The sequence below is a fragment of the Salmo salar genome, chromosome ssa23, assembly GCF_905237065.1.
Source record: "Salmo salar chromosome ssa23, Ssal_v3.1, whole genome shotgun sequence".
NCBI lineage: Eukaryota > Metazoa > Chordata > Actinopteri > Salmoniformes > Salmonidae > Salmo > Salmo salar.
The window spans coordinates 40,393,088-40,420,935 of record NC_059464.1 but is presented as its reverse complement, the minus strand read 5'-3'; the positions used below and the strand labels follow the sequence as shown (position 1 = coordinate 40,420,935).

At 43.5% G+C, this 27,848-nt stretch overlaps 2 protein-coding genes across 2 annotated transcripts; one reads left to right on the top strand and one right to left on the bottom strand.

Moving 5' to 3' along the window:
* Positions 1–139: 139 nt before the first annotated feature.
* Positions 140–27,848, bottom strand: slc15a5 (solute carrier family 15 member 5). Its single transcript, XM_014170018.2, has 9 exons — positions 26,801–27,848; positions 22,606–22,828; positions 11,426–11,595; positions 10,057–10,277; positions 9,659–9,845; positions 9,299–9,487; positions 5,798–5,929; positions 5,539–5,647; positions 140–406 (listed from the first exon to the last, which is right to left on the bottom strand). The coding sequence occupies exons 1-9, from the start codon at positions 27,207–27,209 to the stop codon at positions 265–267; spliced, it is 1,782 nt and encodes a 593-aa protein (XP_014025493.1). The 5' UTR covers positions 27,210–27,848; the 3' UTR covers positions 140–264.
* Positions 15,313–22,472, top strand: LOC106584582 (E3 ubiquitin/ISG15 ligase TRIM25). Its single transcript, XM_014170019.2, has 6 exons — positions 15,313–15,991; positions 17,266–17,361; positions 17,484–17,729; positions 17,823–17,976; positions 18,911–18,970; positions 21,578–22,472. Exons 1-6 carry the CDS (start codon positions 15,416–15,418, stop codon positions 22,099–22,101), a joined length of 1,656 nt encoding a protein of 551 aa, XP_014025494.1. The 5' UTR covers positions 15,313–15,415; the 3' UTR covers positions 22,102–22,472.

The window sequence follows — 27,848 nt, the reverse complement described above, 5'->3', positions numbered from 1 at the left end:
GCCAAACATCAGTGCCGGACCTCACAAATGCTCTTGTGGCTGAATGGAAGCAAGTCCCTGCAGCAATGTTCCAACATCTAGTGGAAAGCCTTCACAGAAAAGTGGAGGCTGTTTTAGCAGCAAAGGGGAGACCAACTCCATATTAATGCCCATGATGTTGGGAGATGTTCGACGAGCAGGTGTCCACATACTTTTGGTCATGTAGTGTACATAAATAAACCAAGTGGAACTCCAGCACTACAGGGGATGAAGGTAGTGTAGAGGTCACACTGTTTCTATGGAGGCTATTGTGGAGGAGCGTTCCATGGTGTCGTAGAATCGCAGGCAGGTCTTGTACTGCAGTAGCTTCTCTGCCAGAAGGCTGCTTCCTACTCCTCTACTCTGCACCACACTCAGGTCTAGGTACCTGGGACACAGGGGAGAAAAGACTGCTAGGGTGGATCTGTCTCAATACTGTTACCTGTCTCAATACGAGTACCTGTCTCAATACTGTCACCTGTCACAATATTGTCACCTGTCACAATACTGTAACCTGGCACAATACTGGTACCTGGCTCAATACTGTCACCTGGCTCAATACTGTCACCTGGCTCAATACTGTCATCTCAAAATAGTGTCACCTGCCTCTATACTGTCATCTTTCTCAATACTGTCACCTGTCTCAATACTGTCACCTGTCTCAATACTGTCATTTCTAAATAGTGCCACCTGCCTCTATACTCTCACCTGTCTCAATACTGTCATATGTCTCAATACTGTCACCTGTCTCAATACTGTCACCTGTCTCAATACTGTTATCTGTCTCAATACTGTCACCTCTCTCAATACTGTCACCTGTTTCTATACTGTCACCTGTTTCAATATTGTCACCTGTTTCAATATTGTCATCTGTCTCAATGCTGTCATCTGTCTCAATACTGTCACCTGTCTCAAAACCATCACCTGTCTCAATACTGTCACCTGTCTCAATACTCTCAAATGTCTCCTGTCTCAACACTGTCACCTATCTCAACACTGTCACCCGTCTCAACACTGTCACGTGTCTCATTACTGTCATCTCTCATACTGCTCTCTCTTCGTCTGCCCACGTTTTGTCGCATACCCCTAGAGCATCGAGCCAGCGGGGTGGTGGCACTGGAATCCTCATCTCTCCCAAGTGGACATTCTCTCTTTCTCCCCTGACCCATCTGTCTATCTCCTCATTTGAATTCCATGCTGTCACAGTTACCAGCCCTTTCAAGCTTAACATCCTTATCATTTATCGCCCTCCATGTTCCCTTGGAGAGTTCATCAATGAGCTTGACGCCTTGATAAGTTCCTTTCCTGAGGATGGCTCACCTCTCACAGTTCTGGGTGACTTTAACCTCCCCACGTCTACCTTTGACTCATTCCTCTCTGCCTCCTTCTTTCCACTCCTCTCCTCTTTTGACCTCACCCTCTCACCTTCCCCCCCTACTCACAAGGCAGGCAATACGCTTGACCTCATCTTTACTAGATGCTGTTCTTCCACTAATCTCATTGCAACTCCCCTCCAAGTCTCCGACCACTACCTTGTATCCTTTTCCCTCTCGCTCTCATCCAACACTTCTCACTCTGCCCCTACTCGGATGGTATTGCGCCGTCCCAACCTTCGCTCTCTCTCTCCCGCTACTCTCTCCTCTTCCATCCTATCATCTCTTCCCTCTGCTCAAACCTTCTCCAACCTATCTCCTGATTCTGCCTCCTCAACCCTCCTCTCCTCCCTTTCTGCATCCTTTGATTTTCTCTGTCCCCTATCCTCCAGGCCGGCTCGGTCCTCCCCTCCTGCTCCGTGGCTCGACGACTCAATACGAGCTCACAGAACAAGGCTCCGGGCAGCCGAGCGGAAATGGAGGAAAACTCGCCTCCCTGAGGACCTGGCATCCTTTCACTCACTCCTCTCTACATTCTCCTCTTCTGTCTCTGCTGCTAAAGCCACTTTCTACCACTCTAAATTCCAAGCATCTGCCTCTAACCCTAGGAAGCTCTTTGCTACCTTCTCCTCCCTCCTGAATCCTCCTCCCCCTCCCCCCCCTCCTCCCTCTCTGCGGATGACTTCGTCAACCATTTTGAAAAGAAGGTTGACGATATCCGATCCTCGTTTGCTAAGTCAAACGACACCGCTGGTCCTGCTCACACTGCCCTACCCTGTGCTTTGACCTCTTTCTCCCCTCTCTCTCCAGATGAAATCTCGCGTCTTGTGACGGCCGGCCGCCCAACAACCTGCCCACTTGACCCTATCCCCTCCTCTCTTCTCCAGACCATTTCCGGAGACCTTCTCCCCTTCCTCACCTCGCTCATCAACTCATCCTTGACCGCTGGCTACGTCCCTTCCGTCTTCAAGAGAGCGAGAGTTGCACCCCTTCTGAAAAAAACCTACACTCGATCCCTCCGATGTCAACAACTACAGACCAGTATCCCTTCTTTCTTTTCTCTCCAAAACTCTTGAACGTGCCGTCCTTGGCCAGCTCTCCTGCTATCTCTCTTAGAATAACCTTCTTGATCCTAATCAGTCAGGTTTCAAGACTGGGCATTCAACTGAGACTGCTCTTCTCTGTGTCACGGAGGCTCTCCGCACTGCTAAAGCTAACTCTCTCTCCTCTGCTCTCATCCTTCTAGACCTATCTGCTGCCTTTGATACTGTGAACCATCAGATCCTCCTCTCCACCCTCTCCGAGTTGGGCATCTCCGGCGCGGCCCACGCTTGGATTGCGTCCTACCTGACAGGTCGCTCCTACCAGGTGGCGTGGCGAGAATCTGTCTCCGCACCATGCGCTCTCACCACTGGTGTCCCCCAGGGCTCTGTTCTAGGCCCTCTCCTATTCTCGCTATACACCAAGTCACTTGGCTCTGTCATATCCTCACATGGTCTCTCCTATCATTGCTATGCAGACGACACACAATTAATCTTCTCCTTTCCCCCTTCTGATAACCAGGCGGCGAATCGCATCTCTGCATGTCTGTCAGACATATCAGTGTGGATGACGGATCACCAGCTCAAGCTGAACCTCGGCAAGACGGAGCTGCTCTTCCTCCCGGGGAAGGACTGCCCGTTCCATGATCTCGCCATCACGGTTGACAACTCCCTTGTGTCCTCCTCCCAGAGTGCTAAGAACCTTGGCGTGATCCTGGACAACACCCTGTCGTTCTCCACTAACATCAAGGCGGTGACCCGATCCTGTAGGTTCATGCTCTACAACATTCGCAGAGTACGACCCTGCCTCACACAGGAAGCGGCGCAGGTCCTAATCCAGGCACTTGTCATCTCCCGTCTGGATTACTGCAACTCGCTGTTGGCTGGGCTCCCTGCCTGTGCCATTAAACCCCTACAACTCATCCAGAACGCCGCAGCCCGTCTGGTGTTCAACGTTCCCAAGTTCTCTCACGTCACCCCGCTCCTCCGCTCTCTCCACTGGCTTCCAGTTGAAGCTCGCATCCGCTACAAGACCATGGTGATTGCCTACGGAGCTGTGAAGGGAACGGCACCTCCATACCTTCAGGCTCTGATCAGGCCCTACACCCAAACAAGGGCACTGCGTTCATCCACCACTGGCCTGCTGGCCCCCCTACCTCTGAGGAAGCACAGTTCCCGCTCAGCCCAGTCAAAACTGTTCGCTGCTCTGGCACCCCAATGGTGGAACAAGCTCCCTCACGACGCCAGGACAGCGGAGTCAATCACCACCTTCCGGAGACACCTGAAACCCCAGCTCTTTAAGGAATACCTAGGATAGGATAAAGTAATCCTTCTAACCCCCCCCCCTTAAAAGATTTAGATGCACTATTGTAAAGTGGTTGTTCCACTGGATATCATAAGGTGAATGCACCATTTTGTAAGTCGCTCTGGATAAGAGCGTCTGCTAAATGACTTAAATGTTAAAATGTTAAATGTTATCTCTCAATACTGTCACCTGTCTCAATACTGTCACCTGTCTCAATACTGTCACCTGTCTCAATACTGTCAATTCTAAATAGTGTCACCTGCCTCTATACTGTCATCTGTCTCAATGCTGTCATCTCTCTCAATACTATCATCTGTCTCAATACTGTCACCTGTCTCAATATTCTCAATACTGTCACCTGTCTAAATACTGTCACCTGTCTCAATACTCTCAATACTGTCACATGTCTCAATACTGTCACCTGTCTAAATACGGTCACGTGTCTCAATACTGTCATCTCTCAATACTGTCACCTGTTTCAATATTGTCACCTGCCTCTATACTGTCATCCGTCTCAATGCTGTCATCTGTCTCAATACTGTCACCTGTCTCAAAACCGTCACCTGTCTCAAAACAGTCACCTGTCTCAATACTCTTAATACTGTCACCTGTCTCAATACTGTCACCTCTCAAGACTGTCACCTGTCTCAATACAGTCACCTGTCTCAACACTGTCACCTGTCTCAACACTGTCACCCGTCTCAACACTGTCACCCATCTCAACACTGTCACCCGTCTCAACACTCTCACCCGTCTCAATACTGTCACCCGTCTCAATACTGTCACCCGTCTCAATACTGTCATCTCTCAATACTGTCACCTGTCTCAATACTGTCACCTGTTTCAATACTCTCACCTGTTTCAATACTGTCACCTGTCTCAATACTCTCAAATGTCTCAATACTGTCACCTGTCTCAATATTGTCACCAGTCTCAAAACTGTCACCTGTTTCAATGCTGTCACCTTTCTCAATACTGTCATGTCTCAATACTTTCACCTGTCTCAATACTGTCATCTCTCAATACTGGCACCTGTCTCAATACTCTTAATACTGTCACCTGTCTCAAGACTGTCACCTCTTCAGACTGTCACCAGTCTCAATACAGTCACCAGTCTCAATACAGTCACCAGTCTCAACACTGTCACCTGTCTCAATACTGTCACCTGTCTCAATACTGTCATGTCTCAATACTTTCACCTGTCTCAATACTGTCATCTCTCAATACTGGCACCTGTCTCAATACTCTTAATACTGTCACCTGTCTCAAGACTGTCACCTCTTAAGACTGTCACCAGTCTCAATACAGTCACCAGTCTCAACACTGTCACCTGTCTCAACACTGTCACCTGTCTCAACACTGTCACCTGTCTCAACACTGTCATGTCTCAATACTGTCACCTGTCTCAATACTGCCATGTCTCAATACTGTCACCTGTCTCAATACTCTCAATACTGTCACCTGTCTAAATATAGTCACATGTCTCAATACTGTCACCAGTCTCAATACTGTCAGCTGTCTCAATATTGTCACCTGTCTCAATACTGTCACCTCTCTCAATACTGTCACCTGTCTCAATACTGTCACCTCTCAATACTGTCACCTCTCAATACTGTCACCTGTCTCATCTGCACAGACAATATTGATACTTTGTTCAGGTCACCTCAAGGGGTCAAGGAAATTCTCAAATTTGTATCACTGAAAATCTAGATTTAAAGAACTAAAATGGCTTCCTCATGTCCTTTGCCTCATCTGCAATCACTATATTTACATTGATATATGAGAGAATCTCATACTGTACCTGTAAGATATCCACCAGAACACCAGAGTGTTTATGGTCATCAACATGGATAAGAAGAAGAAAAAATGCTCCAGATTCCCTTCATGCAGTGTGTTTGGGTAGAAGTTACCTGTAGTTTGACAGGAGAACAGTGCTATCAGTGGCCATAGGACTGAATCACCATAATGCAGACAGACCCCCATCAACCATTCCAACATGAATGTATGTTCCTCTTCAGTTTCTATGGTTACAATGATGCATCTGTTAGTGAAGCCTTTACCTCCAGAGAGTAGGTAGACCAGCTGGATGATGAGGGCTCCCAGGAAACAGCCCCCTCCGTAGGACAGGGTGAGGAAGTGCAGGGAGATGCTTCTGATATGACTTGGTGTCATGTGGAAGGAGATCACAGAGCCTGGAACAGAGAAGAGAGGAAGGCTGGGAAGAGAAAGAACCATTCATTGGGTTCAAACGTCCCTTGTCTGTCTCTAATACGCCAGTAGGGGTCATCCTAACCCTAGCTTCCAGAGTTCACAATACTATCCTCTATGTTGGCAGTTGGTTACAACTCTCCAGATTCTAACTTCATCCCAACTACATACAGTTTAAGTGGAAAGTTACATACACTTAGGTTGGAGTCATTAAAACTCGTTTTTCAACCACTCCACAAATTTCTTGTTAAAACCTCTTAGGGCTAGGGGGCAGTATTTTCACGGCCGGATGAAAAACGTACCCAATTTAAACAGGTTACTACTCTGTCCCAGAAACTAGAATATGCATATTATTAGTAGATTTGGATAGAAAACACTCTGAAGTTTCTAAAACTGTTTGAATGGTGTCTGTGAGTATAACATACCTCATGTGGCAGGCAAAAACCTGAGAAAAAGTCAAGCAGGAAGTGGGAAGTCTGGTGCTTGTAGTCCTTTCAAGTGATTGCCTTTACTGTATACAGTGAGTTAGGGTTCATTTTGCACTTCCTAAAGCTTCCACTAGATGTCAGCAGTCTTTAGAACGGTGTTTGAAGATTCTATGGTGAATTTGAAGGGAATACCAGCTGTGGTAAACTGGTGTCCCATTATAAGGCATGGGCTCAAGTCACGCGCAATGACTTGGGAGCGAGCTGAGTTCATATTCACTCCTAAAGAGAACGGATAGGTCCGGTTGTAATTTTATTCAAGGTATATGATAAAAACAACCTAAAGATTGATTCTATACATCGTTTGACATGTTTCTACAAACTGTAGTATAACTTTTTTGACTTTTCGTCTGGACTAAGTAAGCACGCGCGTAGTGGATTTGGATAGTGAACCTAACGCACGAACAAAATTGATTATTTGGAAATAAATATAAACTTTATCGAACATTTATTGTGGAGCTGGGATGCCTGGGAGTGCCTTCTGATGAAGATAATCAAAGGTAAGTGAATATTTATAATGTCATTTCTTAGTTTTATTGACTCCAAGATGGCGGGTTTCTGTTTGCTAGTTGTTAGTGTCATCTGGGCTGTACTCAGATTATTGCAAATTGTGCTTTCGCCGTGAACCTTTTTTGAAATTGGACAAAGTGATTAAATTTAGGAGAAGTGTATCTATAATTCTGTGCATAACACTTCTATATTGATCAATGTTTACGATGAGAATTTACGTACTATGTGTACTCATTGTGCTGATTCACCGGTAGGTTTGGAGAGAAAACATTTCTCAACATTACGCGCCAATGTAAAATGCTGTTTTTGGATATAAATATGAACATTATCGAGCAAAACATACATGTATTGTGTAACATAATGTCCTAGGAGTGTCATCTGATGAAGATCGTCAAAGGTTAGTGCTTCATTTAGCTGTGTTTTGGGTTTTTGTGATGCATCTAGTTGCTTGGAAAATGGCTGTGTGGTGTTTCTTGTGAAGTTTATGTCCTAACATAATCTAATTTTATGCTTTCGCCGTAAAGCCTTTTTGAAATCGGACAATGTGGTTAGATTAACGAGAAGTTTATCTTTAAAATGGTGTAAAATAGTTGATTGTTTGAGAAAATGGAATTAAGAGATTTTAGCTGTTTTAAATTTGGCGCTCTGATTTTCCACTGGCTGTTGTCAAAATCAATCCCGTTAACGGGATGAGAATGGGAAGGGGTCCCATAGAGGTTAACAAACGTAGTTTTGGCAAATCGGTTAGGACATCTACTTTGTGCACGTCACAAGTAATTTTTCCAACAATTGTTTACAGACAGATTATTTCACTTATAATTCATTATATCACAATTCCAGTGGGTCAGAAGTTTACATACACTAAGTTGACTGTGCCTTAAATCAGCTTGGAAAATTCCAGAAAATGATGTCATGGCTTTAGAAGTTTCTGATAGGCTAATTGACATCATTTGAATCAATTGGAGGTGTACCTGTGGATGTATTTCAAGGCCTACCTTCAAACTCAGTGCCTCTTTGCTTGACATCATGGGAAAATCAAAAGAAATCGGCCAAGACCTTAGAAAAATATTGTAGACCTTCACAAGTCTGGTTCATCATTGGGAGCAATTTCCAAATGCCTGAAGGTACCATGTTCATCTGTACAAACAATGGTATGCAAGTATAAACACCATGGGACAACACAGCTGTCATCCCGCTCAGGAAGGAAAGGCGTTCTGTCTCCTAGAGATGAACGTACTTTGGTGCGAAAAGTGCAAATCAATGCCAGAACAACAGCAAAGGACCTTGTGAAGATGTTGGAGGAGCCTGGTACAAAAGTACCTATATCCACAGCAAAACTTGTCCTATATCAACATAACCTGAAAGGCCGCTCAGCAAGGAAGAAGCCACTGCTCCAAAACCGCCATAAAAAAGCCAGACTACGGTTTGCAACTACACATGGGGACAAAGATCGTACTTTTTGGAGAAATGTCCTCTGGTCTGATGAAACAAAAATAGAACTGTTTGGCCATAATGACCATCGTTATGTTTGGAGAAAAAAGGGGGAGGCTTGCAAGCCGGGGAACACCATCCCAAACGTGAAGCACGGAGGTGGCAGCATCATGATATGGGGTGCTTTGCAGGAGGGACTGGTGCACTTCACAAAATAGATGGCATCATGAGGGAGGAAAATTATGTGGATATATTGAAGCAACATCTCAAGACATCAGTCAGGAAGTTAAAGCTTGGTCGCAAATGGGTCTTCCAAATAGACAATGACCCCAAGCATACTTCCAAAGTTGTGGCAAAATGGCTTAAGGACAACAAAGTCAAGGTCTTGGAGTGGCCATCACAAAACCCTGACCTCAGTCCTATAGAAGATTTGTGGGCAGAACTGAAAAAGCGTGTGTGAGCAAGGAGGCCTACAAACCCGACTCAGTTACACCAGCTCTGTCAGGACGAATGGGCCAAAATTCACCCAACTTATTGTGGGAAGCTTGTGGAAGGCTACCCGAAACATTTGACCCAAGTTAAACAATTTAAAGGCAATGCTACCAAATACTAACTGAGTGTATATAAACATCTGACCCACTGGGAATGTGATGAAAGAAATAAAAGCTGAAATAAATCATTCTCTCTACTATTGTTCTGTGTGGTAATCCTAATTGACCTAAAACAGGGAATTTTTACTAGGATTTAAAGTCAGGAATTGAGAAAAACTGAGTTTAAATATATTTGGCTAAGGTGTATGTAAACGTCCGACTTCAACTGTATGCTGTCCATTGACATTCTAAATCTCTAACCCAGTTTGTCTCTGTGTACGAACAGTGTAGTAGCAATAGGTGTGTCAGAAATACATGCTGGCTCTCTGTCACTCACAGGAGGGGGTGACGAGGGCCTCAGCCAGACCCAGTAGGATGTACTGGGGAGCCAGCTGGAAGCAGGCCATGGAGGACACCTGAAGCACCTTCCCTGACAGGGCCTGCTCTGTCAGAGGATAGCCCTTCCTGTGGACCTCAGACAGGCCCGCTACCAGGACAGACAGGGACGCACACGCATGACCCAGTGCTGGGAGAGGAGGGAGGGGAGAGGGAGAGAAACAGAGAGAGATACGGAGAGAGAGACATTAACATTGACTGAGTCACTGATGAGGGTGGTATTTGTGCATGTGTGTGCATGCTTGTGTGCCATGTGTATCTGTGTGTGTGCCGTGTGTGTGTGCCATGTGTGCATGCCTACTGATGACTCTGGCGGGGGAGAAGGGTGTTTTCTCCATGGACAGGTAGCAGGAGGTGATGCACTCCATGAGAGGGGCCAGCAGCAGCAGAGGTAGGATGCTGATGAGGTTCATGGCACCGATGGGCAGGAGGAAGCCGTTCAGGTGCAGGTTAGAGTTCATGGTCTGAATATAGTAACCTGATGGAATCTGTGGGAGAGGTCAGGGTCACAACAGATTCTATGACAACTTTTTTTATTATAAATAAGCATTATAGATTTTCCTTTTTTTATCCCCAATATCTGAAAAATTATATATTGCACTTTCCACTGAAATTAAGCAAGGACCTGAAAATGTTGTAAAAATGTCCTGTGAAGCATGTCAGTGAAGAGCCCTGATGTTCTCCATTACATTGACCTGCCTGAGTGATGCAGGCGCGGTACAGTATCTGCAAGCCGTACAGGGGGAAGAGCCTTGCCAGGACCTTGACGTTCTCCACGTGTGTCTCACTGTAGCGCCCCCCGTTGTTCTCCTTGGCGCGGTCCAACCAGCTGGCTACATCTCCACTCAGGTGGCGGTAGTGTAGGCAGCACATCTTCAGAGAGTTCAGGAACACCCCTAGAGTGGTCAGCAGGGAACTGCCTGCACAACAACCACAATGTAAGGTTCTAAATAAACAGAGTAAAAACTAATGGACAACTAGGGAAAGCTCAAACCAAGTTTATTCACCCAATAGGTCAGACAGCTGAGCAGACAAAGACATGTTCCCACCAGCACAAGTATATATAGTCCACTTTAGGCAGGAAGTTAAGTGATGTGGGTAATAAACTGTTCCTTCTCCCTTATTGTGACCTGACCTGGGGCCCTATTAATCCACAGCTCTCCACCCTTATCAGTGATGGCAATCATGTGATTGGATATGAGCCAGCAGGTTGGCAATCTTAATTGAGCGCACCATATACATTCCTCCTACACATAACCATTCATGTCTGGTGAAGCAAGTAATTCAAATTACAACTGAAACCAGACTGAAACCAGGGATATTTCACATTTCAAGTTTAGAAATCAGAACCTATCAACATCAATACTAGAAAAAACCACAACAACGACATCAATACTAGAATAGACCACAACAACCACATCAATACTAGAATAGACCACAACAACCACATCAATACTAGAATAGACCACAACAACCACATCAATACTAGAATAGACCACAACAACCACATCAATACTAGAATAGACCACAACAATACTAGAATAGACCACAACAACCACATCAATACTAGAACAGGCCACAACAACCACATCAATACTAGAATAGACCACAACAACCACATCAATACTAGAACAGGCCACAACAACCACATCAATACTAGAATAGACCACAACAACCACATCAATACTAGAATAGACCACAACAACCACATCAATACTAGAATAGACCACAACAATACTAGAATAGACCACAACAACCACATCAATACTAGAATAGACCACAACAACCACATCAATACTAGAACAGGCCACAACAACCACATCAATACTAGAATAGACCACAACAACCACATCAATACTAGAATAGACCACAACAACCACATCAATACTAGAATAGACCACAACAACCACATCAATACTAGAATAGATCACAAAAATATAGGTATATACATACACTGTAACACAAAGGTGAGACTGTCTGAGGTTGTGTTACCTTTCTTGGGCCTGAAGGTGAGGTTGAGGTTGTGTTACCTTTCTTGGACCTGAAGGTGAGGTTGAGGTTGTGTTACCTTTCTTGGACCTGAAGATGAGGTTGTTGCGGACCATGTGTATGGCGATGAGCATCAGCAGCACAGACATGAAGGGGATGAGGAAGCCCAGGTTGTTGGCCACTGACTGCTGGATGTAGGCGATACCCAGAAACACTATCATCGAGTTCAGGTTCACCAGCCAGTAGAACCTGAGAGGACAACATAACAACCAGGCTTGAGGGGAAACTTTTTGGAATGAAATGCAGGCCCTGTGATCTCCACATTAATCTTGGTACCCTTAACCAAATCAGCTAGTCACTGAGAGACTATATATCAACAAAGAGATTGGAAAAAGATACATGAAAATGGATCTTGTTACAAATACAATATACTCTAAAGAACAATGTATCAAACTAAAATACAAAATACTTTTGTAGTTGTAGTTAGACAAACTACAAATACATACAGGTAAATACATTTTCAAGTACACACCTTCACTACAACAACATTCTCAGTAATGCTAACAATCTTTTTTAGTTGAATAGTTTTTAGTTGAATGCCTTATAAGTTGCTCTGGTTATGAGTGTCTGCTAAATGACAAACATTAAAATTTAAATAAGAAAATGAACAATCGCAAAGCACACTGGGTATTATTATTGGCCTTCTTTTGGGTGCCGAGGTCATTATTTTAATACCCAGCATGCTTTTCAACTGTTCTTTTTTACTTTGACATTTTTGACATTTAGCACAGTGATTCTCAACTGGGGGTCGGGGACTTGTACAGGAACATATATATATATATATATATATATGTTTTTAAAATAAAACATTAAGTTGAAAGGCAAACGGTGCATCGCTTATTGTTGCTGACTTTACACATGCAGCGTGTCCGCAGTGGTGAAATGACTAGCTACACACACTGATGCAAAGAAATTACAGATTTCTCAACACACACGGTACAAGAAAGGCACTTTGCGCATCATACCTTGCGGCCCAGCGCATTGCTAAGTGCAAAAAAGCCCACACCAGCAGAGAAGATCTCATACTCCCTGCTGCGATTGATATCTGCACTGATATCTTGGGAGAGTCAGCCACCAACAAACTTAAAACCATACCCCTATCCAGTAGCGATTTTTGCATGTAAATCTTGGTGGGGAAAACAACCCCCCCAAAAGCTGTCCCAACAGCAGAGTCCCAACACCTTACCACTGATACACTTGGCTATCAGCGGAGCCTTGTCTGGCAGCGAACCAGTTCATTCCTTTTAAAAAACATAGCTGGTATGACTGACTTGCTTAAACAAATGTGGTTTTAACTGACAATTGAGATGTACAAACTATGGCATAAGGGGACGACGAGCGGATGAGGCAATCTGTAATTTCCATTAAGACATTAATGAGTGAGCTAGGACGGAAGTAGTCAATATAACTATTTGTTCAGCACTTTTGAAATGTACAGCAACAGAATTCATAACATTGGCCGTTGTTACAGTATTCTCCTTGTACACCAAGTCAGAACCATAGGATAGATAAAGGGGGCATATAAGCAGACAATGAAAGCTCTTACAATATTCGATGATTAACGTTACATTTCTCTAAAACGGGTTATAGGCTACATGTGCACCACCAAGTCAGAACAGTAGGCAAAATTAGGAGGGCAAACGGGACCAAATTATTAGGGTGAGGCACATGGGCAACTAACAGCTTACTACACAACATACAATTAGTATTGCTTTCTTAGCTACACTATACATAACACCCTAGCATATTACATAATTTATGCAGCAGCATACAATACATTTTTGGACTCACCTTATTGTGCTGTGCTCACTTGAACAGGAAGGTGGCGCTGTGGTCCTTCGTGGGCAAATTTTGTCATCAAACTTTGTCATCAAAGTCTGGCATTCTCTGAATTTATGGTGCTTTCAAGACAACTGGGAACTATGAAAAAAAAAGTTTGAATCATGATGACGTCAGTGATCTTCATGCCGGCGCTCTAGAAAGTGGCCCAAGTTCCCGACTTGCAATTCCGAGTTGAATGACCGTTCAAAAACCTATTTGCCCAGTCGGAGATTGTGTTTTTTTTCCAGAGTTACCAGTTGTCTTGAACTTACTGAAATTAGATTTCCCAGTTCTGAGTTTCAGGTTGCTTTGAGTGCGGCAGAAGTCATGCTGGATTGACACCATGGCCAATGTTGAATGTTTATCCTTTTAAGCTTGGAAAAGAGACCCTTAAACCCAGATTTGGACCACACACCCACTCAATAGCAGGCTAGTGATTGCTTTGCAATGCTTGCAGTTAGCCACTGACTCCTTCCAAACCACTCATTGTTGAATTTGCGATTTCCAACTTGTTGTGTAATGTTTATGTCCAATGGTTGGTGAGCACCGATACATTTTTCTCTTCATTATTTCTCTTCATATGACAAGGATTAAAAAGGATTTGCCAGTAGTTTGTCGACTTGATTCATGATGATGACTGATAGCCTGATAGCTAAGATTTTGAGCCTTCTTGGATGGGCACTTCTAGTGTAACTCTATGGCAGCACCCAAGGGGCTTGAATTTTCAAGCTTGAAAATACAAATTACATTGGAGTGTAGTTCAGTGTAATTAAAATTACAATATACATATTTCAAATACATGTAACATAAATACTGCCCATCTGCGTGCGTGCGTGCGTGCGTGTGACCATGTCTGCTAACACACCTACCTCCTCACCAGTGAAATCCATCAAGTGTGCTAGGGCTTCTGTGTTTGATTATTGAATAGCTGAATTATTGAATGGCTCTAGGGTGCATTAGGTAATACTGTATATTTGTAACTAATTGACCTTATGTTTTCATATTTTCATTCATTTCTCTACTGAGACTCTAGCGGGGTTGAATTACTCGTGCAATATTATAGAGATTTCTTTGTATTCCATTTGTGAATTTGAGAGCGGTTACATTTCCCCAGACCCTTACCTCAGCGTTATACTAGACCAAGCAATTCAGTCTGTAATAAGAAAGGTTTCCATTGGGCTGAAACACCAACTCAGGATTTGTTTTATTTTTATGTATTTTTAAGCAGGTCCAGCAATTCATTCCGTGATAAGAAACCATTGCAGGGGCTGGCTTTCCCTGAAACGGGTTTTAGAAAATCAGGTGGAAACGAGCACTGTGATTATCTGGGCACGGGGGAACAAACAGAATATTCTAGTCACCCTGCATGTGCAGCAAAATCGACTTGGCAAAGCCAGAGCGACTTTCAATTGGTGCATTAGTATATCACCTTAAGATAGCTGCGTGAGACAGCAACATATCACAATCGTATCAAGTATATTTTCCCTCAACAAAGTATTTATAAAAAATTACATATACATTTATATTTAGTTCATTTAGCAGACGCTCTTATCACACCATAGTTCAATCAGACTTCTGATACCATTGCAGGGTGGAAGGGTGAAAGGGTTCACAAGATGCGAACCGCGATAAAAGAAAATAGCATAGAAAAGTCTTTAGAATTTTGAAAATACAAATTACAGTAGTAAAGTTCAGCCCAGCATAATTCAAATGACCTAAGTAATTAAAATTAAAATACGTATTTCAAATATGTAACATAAACACTGGCATAAATATCTGCCTATTACCCAACACTCGGTTACATTTCCTTATCAAAGAAACCACGACCCCTGTAGATACAGAGTACACAGTCAAGTAGGAAGCTACTCCCTGTCCTCTGGTGTAGAGCTCAATGAAACAGAAAGTCATCTTTGACACTGCCATTGCTTAACCTACAGGAGAGAGCACCAAAATGGCTGACAATCTAGAACTGTTATGGTACTCCATCTGTCTGGATCTACTGAAGGATCTGGTTACTTTTCCCTTCAGACACAGCTGTATGCAACGTCATCTTCTTAGTTTGACTTCCATCCAAACCACATCCCCTGTAGACACAGAGTTTCACAGCCCAGTAGGAAGCCACTCCCTCAATGAAACAGAAAATAATCTTTGACAAGCTGTTGCTCAACTTTCGGGTGAAAGCACTAAAATGGCTGACAATCAGGAACTGTTCTGTTGCTCCATCTGTCTGGATCTACTGAAGGATCCGGTGACTACTGCCTGTGGACACAGTTACTGTATGGGCTGTATTAAAGAAAGCTGGGATCAGGATGATCTGAAAGGTGTCTACAGCTGTCCACAGTGCAGACAGACCTTCACTCCAAGGCCTACTCTGAAGAAAAACACCGTGCTGGCTGAAGTGTTGGAGAATTTGAAAATGGCAGATTTCCAAGGTACCACTCCTGCACACTGTTATGCTGAACCTGAAGATGTGGAGTGTGATGTCTGCACTAGGAAAAAACTCAAAGCTGTCAAGTCCTGTCTGGTGTGTCTGGCCTCTTACTGTGAGACTCATCTCCAGCCTCACTACTATGTGCCCCCACTAAAGAAGCATAAGCTTGTCAATGCAGTGACAGATCTACAGGAGAATATCTGCTCTCATCATGACAAACTGCTGGAGGTTTACTGTCGTACCGATCAGCAGTGTATCTGTTATCTGTGTACAATGGATGAACATAAAGGCCATGATACAGTGTCAGCTGCAGCAGAGAGGACTCAGAAACAGGTAATATGCTGAATATTACGCTCCCATTATATGCAGTATACTTGTTTACATAAAGAATTGCATCATTATTGGAGGGATCAAACCACATGACATTAATGTCAACCGATCCAACAAAAAATTGGAATCTATTAGCATACCTTCAATGTAATATCCACCATTATAGAGTAGCAAGTGCTACATAACCCAGGCAGGTCCATCTTGCCAGCCCTCACTAAAACATAAAGGGTGGGTTTCCCAGACATCAATTAACCTAGTCCTGGACTAAAAACAAGCATAAAGTGGCAATATGTAATATTTTGGGCGACCTGACTAAATTAACATAGAAATGTGAGTTATAGATCTGTCATTCTACTTGAAAGCAAGTCTAAGAAGCAGTAGATATGTTCTATGTGCGCTATTTCTATGCTTCCCGTTCTTAAAATATTTTACTTTCGGTTTTGTTCACCAGCTTCAAACAGCTGAAACAACAATATTTTTGGTAATGGAAAATATATTTTCCAGCGGTTTAGATGGTACGACTCTCTACACTATACTTGCTTATTTTGTCACATAAACTGAAATTAGGCGAACTATTTGAGTTTTAGCAACCAGGAAACAGCTGAGTGATTTCTCCATAGTGCAACTTTAATAGAGAATCTTAATTTAAAATGCTGTCCAGGTTTAGGCTTGATCCGTGTCTGAGAAACCACCCCAACATGCTGTTTAGTCCGGGAGTAGGCTTGATCCGTGTCTGGGAAACCACCCCAACATGCTGTTTATTCCGGAATTAGGCTTGATCTGTGTCTGGGAAACCACCCCAACATGCTGTTTAGTCCGGGAGTAGGCTTGATCTGTGTCTGGGAAACCACCCCAACATGCTGTTTAGTCCGGGAGTAGGCTTGATCTGTGTCTGGGAAACCACCCCAACATGCTGTTTAGTCCGGAATTAGGCTTGATCTGTGTCTGGGAAACCACCCCAACATGCTGTTTAGTCCGGAATTAGGCTTGATCTGTGTCTGGGAAACCACCCCAACATGCTGTTTAGTCCGGAATTAGGCTTGATCTGTGTCTGGGAAACCACCCCAACATGCTGTTTAGTCCGGGAGTAGGCTTGATCTGTGTCGGGAAACCACCCCAACATGCTGTTTAGTCCGGGAGTAGGCTTGATCTGTGTCGGGAAACCACCCCAACATGTAGGCAACTTAGATAAGTATGCTGAACTCTCAAAGAGATTTCCTTTTGGTATGGCAGAGTTTCTACTAGTAAAGTATGTAATGTGATGTGTTTTTGAGCAGCAACAGTTGGGAGAAACACAGGAGGAAGGGAAGCAGAGAGCCCAGAGGAGAGAGAAGGAGGTGCAGGAGCTGAGACAGGCTGTAGATGCCATTAAGGTGAGTTTAAATCAAGGTTCAAATGATGTGGGTGTCAATGGTGCTGGGGATCTGGGTTTGGGGAGCCAAGAGGAACAGGGGTTTACAGTCCTGGTGAGAGCTGTGTTTTTCTGTCCTAACAGGAGTCTTCATGGGTAGCTGTGGATGACTTTGAGAGAATGTGTACCATGCACGTCCTTTCATATATCCGCTCCATTGAGAGAAGGCGTTCTGAGGTGAAGGAGCAGATCAGAGCCCAGGAGAAGGCTGGAGTGAGTCAGGCTGAAGGACTCCTGGAGCAACTGGAGCAGGAGGTTTCTGAGTTAAAGAGGAGAGATTCTGAGCTGGAGCAGCTCTCACACACAGAGGATCACATCCATTTCCTCCAGGTAACGTTACTCTCTGTCTTAGACAATGTTGTCAGTGAATTGTGTTTGAGCTCCAGAAGTCTTTGACTCAATTCATTCTGAATTTATTTTCAGAGTATCGATTCTCTCTGTGACCCTCCTGGACCAAAGGCATTTCCTAGCAGTTTTGAAGCAGTGAAGAAATTTGTCTCTGAACAGAAGGAGAGAATGGAAAATACATGCAAGGAGGAAACCGACAAGATGTTGACTTGTCTCGAAAAAAATATGTGTATGGCTAGTAGAATCTTATCTACACTGAAATATAAACGCAACATGTCAAGTGTTGGTCCCGTGTTTCATGAGCTAAAATAAAAGATCCCAGAAATTTTCCATATGCAAAAATAGATTATTTTTCTCAAATGTTGTGAAAAAGTTTGTTTACATCCCTGTTAGTGAGCATTTCTCATTTTCCAAGATAATCCAACCAACTGACAGGTGTGGCATATCAAGAAGCTGATTAAACAGCATGATCATTACACAGGTGCACCTTGTGCCGGGGACAATAAAAGGCCACTCTAAAATGTGCAGTTTTGTCACACAACACAATGCCACAGATATCTCAAGTTTTGAGGAGTGTGTAATTGGCATACTGACTGCAGGAATGTCCACCAGAGCTGTTGCCAGAGAATTGAATGTTCATTTCTCTACCATAAGCTACCTCCAAAGGCATTTTAGAGAATTTGGCAGTACATCCAACCAGCCTCACAACCGCAGACCACATGTATGGCGTTGTGTGGCTGAGCGGTTTGCTGATGTCAATGTTGTGAACAGAATGCCCCATGGTGGCGGTGGTGTTATAGTATGGGCAGGCATAAGCTACGGACAAAGAACACAATTGCATTTTATCGATGGCAATTTGAATGCACAGAAATACCGTGATGAGATCAAGATGCATTATATCTGTATTCCCAGTCATGTGAAATACATAGAATAAGGCCTAATGAATTTATTTTTATTTATTTATATTTTGGTTGAGTATAATTTATACATATAGTATGTCAAGTGAAAAATCATAAAATCATTATTAAGGTGGTTGAATTGCAGTGAGAAGTAATACATAATGGTTCAACTTGCTCTTGGTACGTTTCTGGTTAAAGTATAAAAGTTTTGTAATTCTATGGTGCAAGTTTTGTGAATGACTCTCACTCTATCTGTCTTCATAGTGACAAAACCATCTTCATCATCTGTGCAAGAGTACAGTACGAGAACTGGATTTTTGAAACGTGAGTAATAATTATTTTTGCCTCTGGTGCTCTTCTTCTTCTTCTTTGGTATAATGGTGTTCGCAACAATTACATGTGCATTCCGCCACCTACTGTGAGGCTGGATAGTAAAGCTCCCCAAAATAAAATAATGTGGGACACACCCACTCATTCAAGGGTTTTTCTTTAATTTTACAATATTCTTGCACACTCTCTCAACCAGCTTCATGAGGTTGTCACCTGAAATGCATTTAATTTAACACGTGTGCCTTGTTAAATGTTCATTTGTGGAATTTCTTAGTGCGTTTGAGCCAATCAGTTGTGTTGTGAAAATGTAGGGGTGGGATACAGAAGATAGCCCTATTTGGTAAAAGACCAAGTCAATATTATGGCAAGAACAGCACAAATAAGCAAAGAGAAACGACAGTCCATCATTACCTTCAGACATGAAGGTCAGTCAATCCGGAAAATGTAAAGAACTTTGAAAGTTTCTTCAAGTGCAGTCAAAAGAAACAACAAGCGCTATGATGAAACTGTCTCTCATGAGGACCGCCACAGGAAAGGAAGACCCAGAGTTACCTCTGCTGCAGAGGATAAGTTCATTAGAGTTACCAGCCTCCGAAATTGCAGCCCAAATAAATGCTTCACAGAGTTCAAGTAACAGACACATCTCAACAACAACTGTTCAGAGGAAACTTCGTGAATCAGGCCTTTATGGTCGCATTGCTGCAAAGAAACCACTACTAAAGGACACCAATCAGAAGAAGAGACTTGCTTGGGCCAAGAATCACGAGCAATGGACATTAGACCGGTGGAAATCTGTCCTTTGGTCTGATGACTCCATATTTGAGATATTTGGTTCGAACCGCCATGTCTTTGTGAGACGCAGAGTAGGTGAACGGATTATCTCCGCATGTGTGGTTCCCACTGTGAAGCATGGAGGAGGAGGTGTGATGGTGCTTTACTGGTGACACTGTCATTATTTCGAATTCAAGGCATACTTAACCAGCATGGCTACCACAGCATTCTGCAGCGATACGCCATCCCATCTGGTTTGCGCGTTGTGGGACTATCATTTGTCTTTAACAGGACATTGACCCAACACACCTCCATGCTGTGTAAGGGCTATTTAACCAAGAAGGAGATTGATGGAGTGCTGCATCAGATGACCTGGCCTCCACAATCCCCTGGCCTCAACCCAATTGAGATCGTTGGACCGAGTTGGACCGCAGAGTGAAGGAAAAGCAGACGGTTGAGCTAACGTGCGCTAATGTGATTAGCATGACATTGTAAGTAACAAGAACATTTCCCAGGACATAGACATGTCTTATATGGGCAGAAAGCTTACATTCTTGTTAATCTAACTGCTCTGTCCAATTTACAGTAGCTATTACAGTGAAATAATACCATGCTATTGTTTGAGGAGAGTGCACAGTTATGTACTTGAAAATGTATCAATAAACCAATAAGGCACATTTGGCCAGACTTGATACATTTTCGGCAGTAATGCAATGGTTCATTGATTCAGTCTAAAGCTTCGTACATCTAGTGGCCAAAATCTAAATTGCGCCTAAAATGCAATAATACATTGCGGCCTTTCTCTTAAATTTCAAAGATGATGAAAAACAACAACAACAAAAAATGCATTTCTTTCTTTGTATTTTCTTTTACCAGATCTAATGTGATATTCTCCTACATTACTTTCACATTTCCACAAACTTCAAAGTGTTTATTTTGAAATGGTATCAAGAATATGCATATCCTTGCTTCAGGTCCTGAGCTAGAGGCAGTTAGATTTGGGTATGTAATTTTAGGCGGAAATTGAAAAAAAGGCTCTGATCCTTACATTTTTCATAATTTAGCAGATGCTCTTATCCAGATCGACTTACAGGAGCAATTCGGGTTAAGTGCCTTGCTCAAGGGCACATCGTCAGATTTTTCACCTAGTTGGCGGGGATTAGAACCAGCTACCTTTCGGTTACTGACCCAACGCCCAGCTGTCCACTTCATGCGTCAATAATTACACAAACCACAATGTACACTCCTTTTGCTCTTTAGATACACATGATATCAACACCATACCACTCCTGGTTACTTTGACAGCATCGTCTTTTCCCAGTGCCTTCTTCACCATCCTTGTGACTTCAAAAGGGTTTCCCAAATAAACATCCTTATCCAAAAAATGTACTCCAACAACCAACGATTCATCAGAATAAATGTTTGCCCCTTTTGTTCCATTCTTGGACTTCACTATTGTCCAGTCATCTTCAAACAACACTTCTGCTTCCTCCATCTCAACCTTTCTCTCCGTAGCCTCTGTTCTTTTTCATCTCCAATCACCGCCTTGTTTCTCGATGCCCACAATATTGCTACGCACCCATTCTTATTTCACTCCCGCGTCTCTCTCAACCTCCCCCTTTCTCTCTCTCTTTGCCTCCTCCCATCTCTCTCTCTCTCACACACACACACACACACACACACACACACACACACACACACACACACACACACACACACACACACACACACACACACACACACACACACACACACACACACACACACACACACACACACACACACACACACACACACCTGACCTAGTATGTTTTACGACCTCTTTTGCAGACTGTCGTACCATGGAAGTGGATCCCAACACAGCATGTGCAACTCTCTCTCTGTCGAGCAGAAACAAGGAGATAGCATGGAGTGACAAGGCCCAGGCCTATTCAGACCATATAGACAGGTTTACTTACTATCACCAGGCTCTGTGCAAGGTGGGTCTGTCTGAAACCTGCTACTGGGAGGTAGAGTGGAGCGGGGGCATCGTTGATGTGGCAGTCTCATACAGAGGGATCAGCAGGAAAGGTTGGGGCAATGACTGTTGTTTTGGACACAATGATCAGTCCTGGAGTTTGGTCTGCTCTCCGTCCAGTTGTTCATTCTGGCACAATAATAACAACAAAACCAACATCCCTGTACCCCGCGCCTCCAGAGTAGGAGTGTACCTGGATCATAAGGCAGGTACTCTGTCCTTCTACAGCATCTCTGACACAATGACCCTCCTCCACAGAGTCCAGACTATATTCACTGAGCCCCTCTATCCTGGGTTTGGAGTTGATTTAGGATCATCTCTAAAGATATGCCACTAAAGGTATGACAATTGTCTAACAACACTCAAAGCCCTCCTAACATGTTATGGTCCTGGTACACTAACCCTTCGCTTGCTCTACTGGCGCTTTACTCACTTTATTTTTGTTAAATATGTCTGTGCCAGATCCTTTTGTAAAAAGCATTGCACTGTTTAAAAAGGAGTGACAATATTTTGCTTAAGGGCTTGTAAGCATTTCATGGCGCATGTGACAAATACAATTTTATTTTTTATTTTTATTTTTGATTCCAGATATTGACCAATCAATTTCAGCTTGTCTATATTAGTAGATGGGCAAGCACTCATGGCTTCATATGTATTTGTGATTGATGTCAGATTAATCAAATTAAAGTAAGATTGGTATGACTTTAACTCCCTGTTTTTGCTGACTTTTTTTGTCCAATACAACAGGTTAAATGTGTATAGTAGAGTTTAGTTAGTGTTTCAAGGCATCACCTCTACCCTGTTGAGCACATACACACCCCTCTGTAATGCAACAACCCACCAGTTGAAGAAGGAGAGCAACTGGTGCTGGTCGTAGCCCTGTAGTTTGTATGCCCCCACGGGACAGAGGATGGCACGGATGCCCCCGATGCCCAGGGCAGCTGCAAGCAGGCCAGTGTAGAACAGGATGTGCTGCTCCCGGTGCTCCATCTGGTGAATCATGTTGTGCGTGTCGATGTAGAAGTCCTCGAACGGGAACGCCACCACTGGGAGCATGGCTGTGCCTGAGGGAGTACGGGGGAGTGGAATCAGAATTTCATTAGAGGGATTTTATTTGGTTGGGAAAATGTCAGTTGTATGGGGCAAAGTAGGGATCTGAGAAGTAGAGAGCTCAGAAGTAATTCAGCCCTAATGTGTCAATTATTTAGAAGGGATGATCCATCAATCAATTGTATTTTATAAAGCCCTTTTTCCAACAGCAGTTGTCACAGAGTAAGACAAATGGTGGTAGAAGTGGGTACACATTTGAAAGTTCAGCCATGTACTGCATAACATGACAGAGCTGGTAAATACTGAAACAGAAGGAAGTTAAATTTAGAGTTTAAGATAAGATAAAGATAAGTCTAAATGTTTTGCATCATCTAAGATGCAAGTTTTTTTGTACTAAGATGCTAGCTCCATGATTTTCAAATGTCTTGATACGACCCGTCAGACTCAGATCAGTCAGTTTAAGAATAACATAACCAGTTATATTCCAGGAAGATGGAGTACTTTGCCATCGGGACAAATTTTGTTAAAATTTCAAACTGTCGGAAAATCAAAACTTGCTAAATCAAGGTAGATAATTGCTAACTAGCTAGCTGAGCTAGGCTAGTTGATCTGAACCACAAATCTATGACAAACAAAAGGCTACTACATGTACTGATAATTAATGTACTGCAATCAATGTGCCATTGTAAGTGGCATATTAGCTTTCAAGACTTAGACCTCAATACATAGCTAGGTAGCTAGATGATTTTGGCGGCACTCATAATTCCCTTATGTTATGTGTTAAGTCTCATTGGATCTAACGTTATTGAGATGCTAGTCAGGTAGACTGAGGCTAGTTAGATAGGCTGTGTGGGGGTAATTCAGGACACAGAGAGCACCCATTAGGTGTTGTGGTATAATAAACAGTCCTTTTTACAAGCAGGCATGGTTCTTAAAGATGTAGCTAGAGAGGGTGGACTCCCATGGTCAGTTGGCATAGGCCTGCACTGGGGCTCTAATATTACAGAACTTATTTCCTCAGAACCTTGTCATTTTCAGTTGTCTAACTCTGTGACAACTGCTATTGGAAAAAGGGCTTTATAAAATACATTTGATTGATGGATCATCCCTTCTAAATAATTGACACATTAGGGCTGAATTACCTCTGAGCTCTCTACTCCTCAGATCCCTACGTTGCCCCATACTATTACTGTGTGTCGGGCTGCTAATCTGACGTGGGACAGAAAATTCAAATAATGAGTCATCATAAGTAATGGGGTTGGTTTGAGCTCACATCCAGGGTCCAACTGCTAGCATTGAGCACATGCAATCCTCTGATGCATTTGTCACCCACAGCACTCAGACCCATGTACATCTACAGTTGAAGGCAGACGTTTACATACACCTTAGCCAAATACATTTAAACTCAGTTTTTCACAATTCCTGACATTTTATCCTAGTAAAAATTCCCTGTCTTAGGTCAGTTAGGATCACCACTTTATTTTAAGAATGTGAAATGTCAGAATAATAGTAGAGAGAATGATTTATTTCAGGTTTTATTTTTTTCGTCACATTCCCAGTGGGTCAGAAGTTTACATACACTCAATTAGTATTTGGTAGCATTGCCTTTAAATTGTTTAACTTGGGTCAAATGTTTCGGGTAGCCTTCCACAAGCTTCCCACAATAAGTTGGGTGAATTTTGGCCCATTCCTCCTGACAGAGCTGGTGTAACTGAGTCAGGTTTGTAGGCCTCCTTGCTCGCACACGCTTTTTCAGTTCTGCCCACAAATTTTCTATAGGATTGGGGTCAGGGCTTTGTGATGGCCACTCCAATACCTTGACTTTGTTGTCCTTAAGCCATTTTGCCACAACTTTGGAAGTATGTTTGGGGTCATTGTCCATTTGGAAAATCCATTTGCGACCAAGCTTTAACTTCCTGACTGATGTCTTGAGATGTTTCTTCAATATATCCACGTCATTTTCCTACCTCATGATGCCATCTATTTGGTGAAGTGCACCAGTCCCTCCTGCAGCAAAGCACCCCCACAACATGATGCTGCCACCCCCGTGCTTCACGATTGGGATGGTGTTCTTCGGCTTACAAGCCTCCCCCTTTTTCCTCCAAACATAAAGATGGTCATTATGGCCAAACAGTTCTATTTTTGTTTTATCAGACCAGAGGACATTTCTCCAAAAGGTACGATCTTTGTCCCCATGTGCAGTTGCAAACCATAGTCTGGCTTTTTTTATGGCGGTTTTGGAGCAGTGGCTTCTTCCTTGCTAAGCGGCCTTTCAGGTTACGTTGATGTAGGACTCGTTTTACTGTGGATATAGATACTTTTGTATCGGATTGATTTGCACTTTTCGCACCAAAGTACGTTCATCTCTAGGAGACAGAATGCGTCTCCTTCCTGAGCGGTATGACGGCTGCGTGGTCCTATGGTGTTTATACTTGCATACTATTGTTTGTACAGATGATCGTGGTACCTTCAGGCATTTGGAAATTGCTGCCAATGAGGAACCAGACTTGTGGAGGTCCACAATTTGTTTCCTGAGGTCTTGGCTGATTTCTTTTGATTTTCCCATGATGTCAAGCAAAGAGGCACTGAGTTTGAAGGTAGGCCTTGAAATACATCCACAGGTACACCTCCAATTGACTCAAAATTATGTCAATTAACCTATCAGAAGCTTCTAAAGCCATGACATCATTTTCTGGCATTTTCCAAGCTGTTTAAAGGCACAGTCAACTTAGTATATGTAAACTTCTGACCCACTGGAATTGCGATACAGTGAATTATAAGTGAAATAATCTGTCTGTAAACAATTGTTGGAAGAATTACTTGCGTCATGCACAAAGTAGATGTCCTAACCGACTTAAATAAACTATAGTTTGTTAACAAGAAATTTGTGGAGTGGTTGAAAAACGAGTTTTAATGACTCCAACCTAAGTGTATGTAAACTTCCGACTTCAACTGTACATGTATTTATGTCTCTAGACGAAGGGGGGCAAATTATGGCCTGCAGGCCGTATCCGGCCCATCGGGCACTTCAATCCGGCCCGCGAGGTCCTTTTTACTTTATAAAAATGTTTTGCCCTTTTTTCTCCCCAATTTCGTGGTATCCAATTGGTAGTTACAGTGTTGTCCCATCACTTCAACTCCTGTACGGACTCGGGAGAGGCGAAGGTCGAGAGCCGTGCATCCTCCGAAACACGACCCAGCCAAGCCGCACTGCTTCTTGACACAATGCCCGCTTAACCCAGAAGCCAGCTGCATCAGCGTGCATGCACCTGGCCCACCACAGGAGTCGCTCGAGTGCAACGGGACAAGGAAATCTCAGCCTAACCCGGACAAATTGTGCACCGCCTCATGGGTCTCCCAGTCACAGCCAGCTGTGACACAGCCTGGGATTGAACCCGGGTCTGTAGTGGCGCCTCAAGCACTGCAATGCAGTGCCCTAGACGCGCAGCGGTCTGATTTTAACAAACAATTGGTCCCCCCAAAAAATGTGGCCCTCCGTTGAATTTCAAAATCCTGATGTGGCCCTCGAGCCAAAACGTTTTCCCATCCTTGCTCTAGACCGAAACTAGCCTTACAGCTGAGCTGCTCAAATGGCCATGGTGTTTCGAATGAAGGAGTAGAAAACCTTTGTTGGAAGCCATAACACAGTGCAGAGCCAAAGTCAAACATCTGTCTCTCATTATGAGTTTTGCAGTGCAATATAATGCAGTGCAGTCCACACTCCACACATCCTCTCATTCAATGCAAATGACATGTAAACTCAGAATTCTCTAAGAGACTATAATCCATAGAAATCATTCCGCATTAAGAGATAGATAATGATTAGGCATTGAGAAAATAAAGCTTTGAAAACAGTAAAAATTATGTTCCACTAATTAAATTGGTTTGAACAATAAGTACTCCCTATACCAATATACAAGGATGAGTGTTCAACATCAATGTTCCACTCATCCCCCTCCCCTTGAAAACAAACAGGAGCACCTTACCAAAGAGATGGAGCAGAGTACACAAGTAGAGCACCTTGGTTCTCCCAAGGCAGGTATCAGCAAACCATCCCACCATCACAGGAGTGAGTGTACTGGCCCCCACAAAGCACAGGTTAACGGTAGCAGCCTGGTAGTGATCATAGCCCAGCTTCACCGTACAGAACAGGATCATGTTACACACAATCCCAAAGAAGGTGAACCTCTCAAACAGCTCCACCAGCAGGATGCAGATGATGACTTGGAGCTTTTTGCGGGTCTGCTGGGGACGGTTCTGGGGCAGCCCCCTGCTCGGGCACGGGGTCATGGAGGGCCGACACAGCTGGTGGTGCCCCCCTTCCATGGAGGGCCGACGCAACTGATGGTAGTGCCACCCCTCTTCTGGCAGCCCTTGGAGGTCCACTGCCACCATACTGCCTGCCTGGTTATCTGTCTGCCTGGCTGGCTGAATGTGTCTAAGAGAATATAACAACAGAGAGAAAACACTGGGATGGAGCGCCTTCCTTCTCAGAAGAGGAGTTACTGTAGAATCCAGGGCTGGAATTATACACCTTTCTGTGAGTGGTCTGGAACCGGAATGGGGGTGTCAGTGATCAAAGTGTCCGCACTGGGTGCTCTGTAGTTGATCCTGTTGTGGCTCAGATGTGTCTGCTGACTAGGATGGTAAGGTCCCAGCAGTAGTTTGATTGGGGGCCACCACGTACAAATTATGCTGTGCCATATGTTCCCTGTGACCCATATGCAGGTGTGAGTGATAGGAGATATTTAGGAAGTGCCCCTGACATATTTCTAAATGAGCTTCAGGGTATTCTGAGGGTATACTAATATTGTTGTTTTGAGGGCTCCTCTGTTACAAAACAGAGGTAATGATAAAGGGATAATGTTTATAGTATATTGATAAAAATAATGATGGAGATATGAATAACTGATAGTTAATGAATCATATTTTTTTCTATATTGATTTTTTTTTTAACGTAATTATTTTCTAAAATAGCCAAAGACTATAATTCTGGGTGCTGTGTTTTGTTATCAAACCCTTTGGACAACAGTG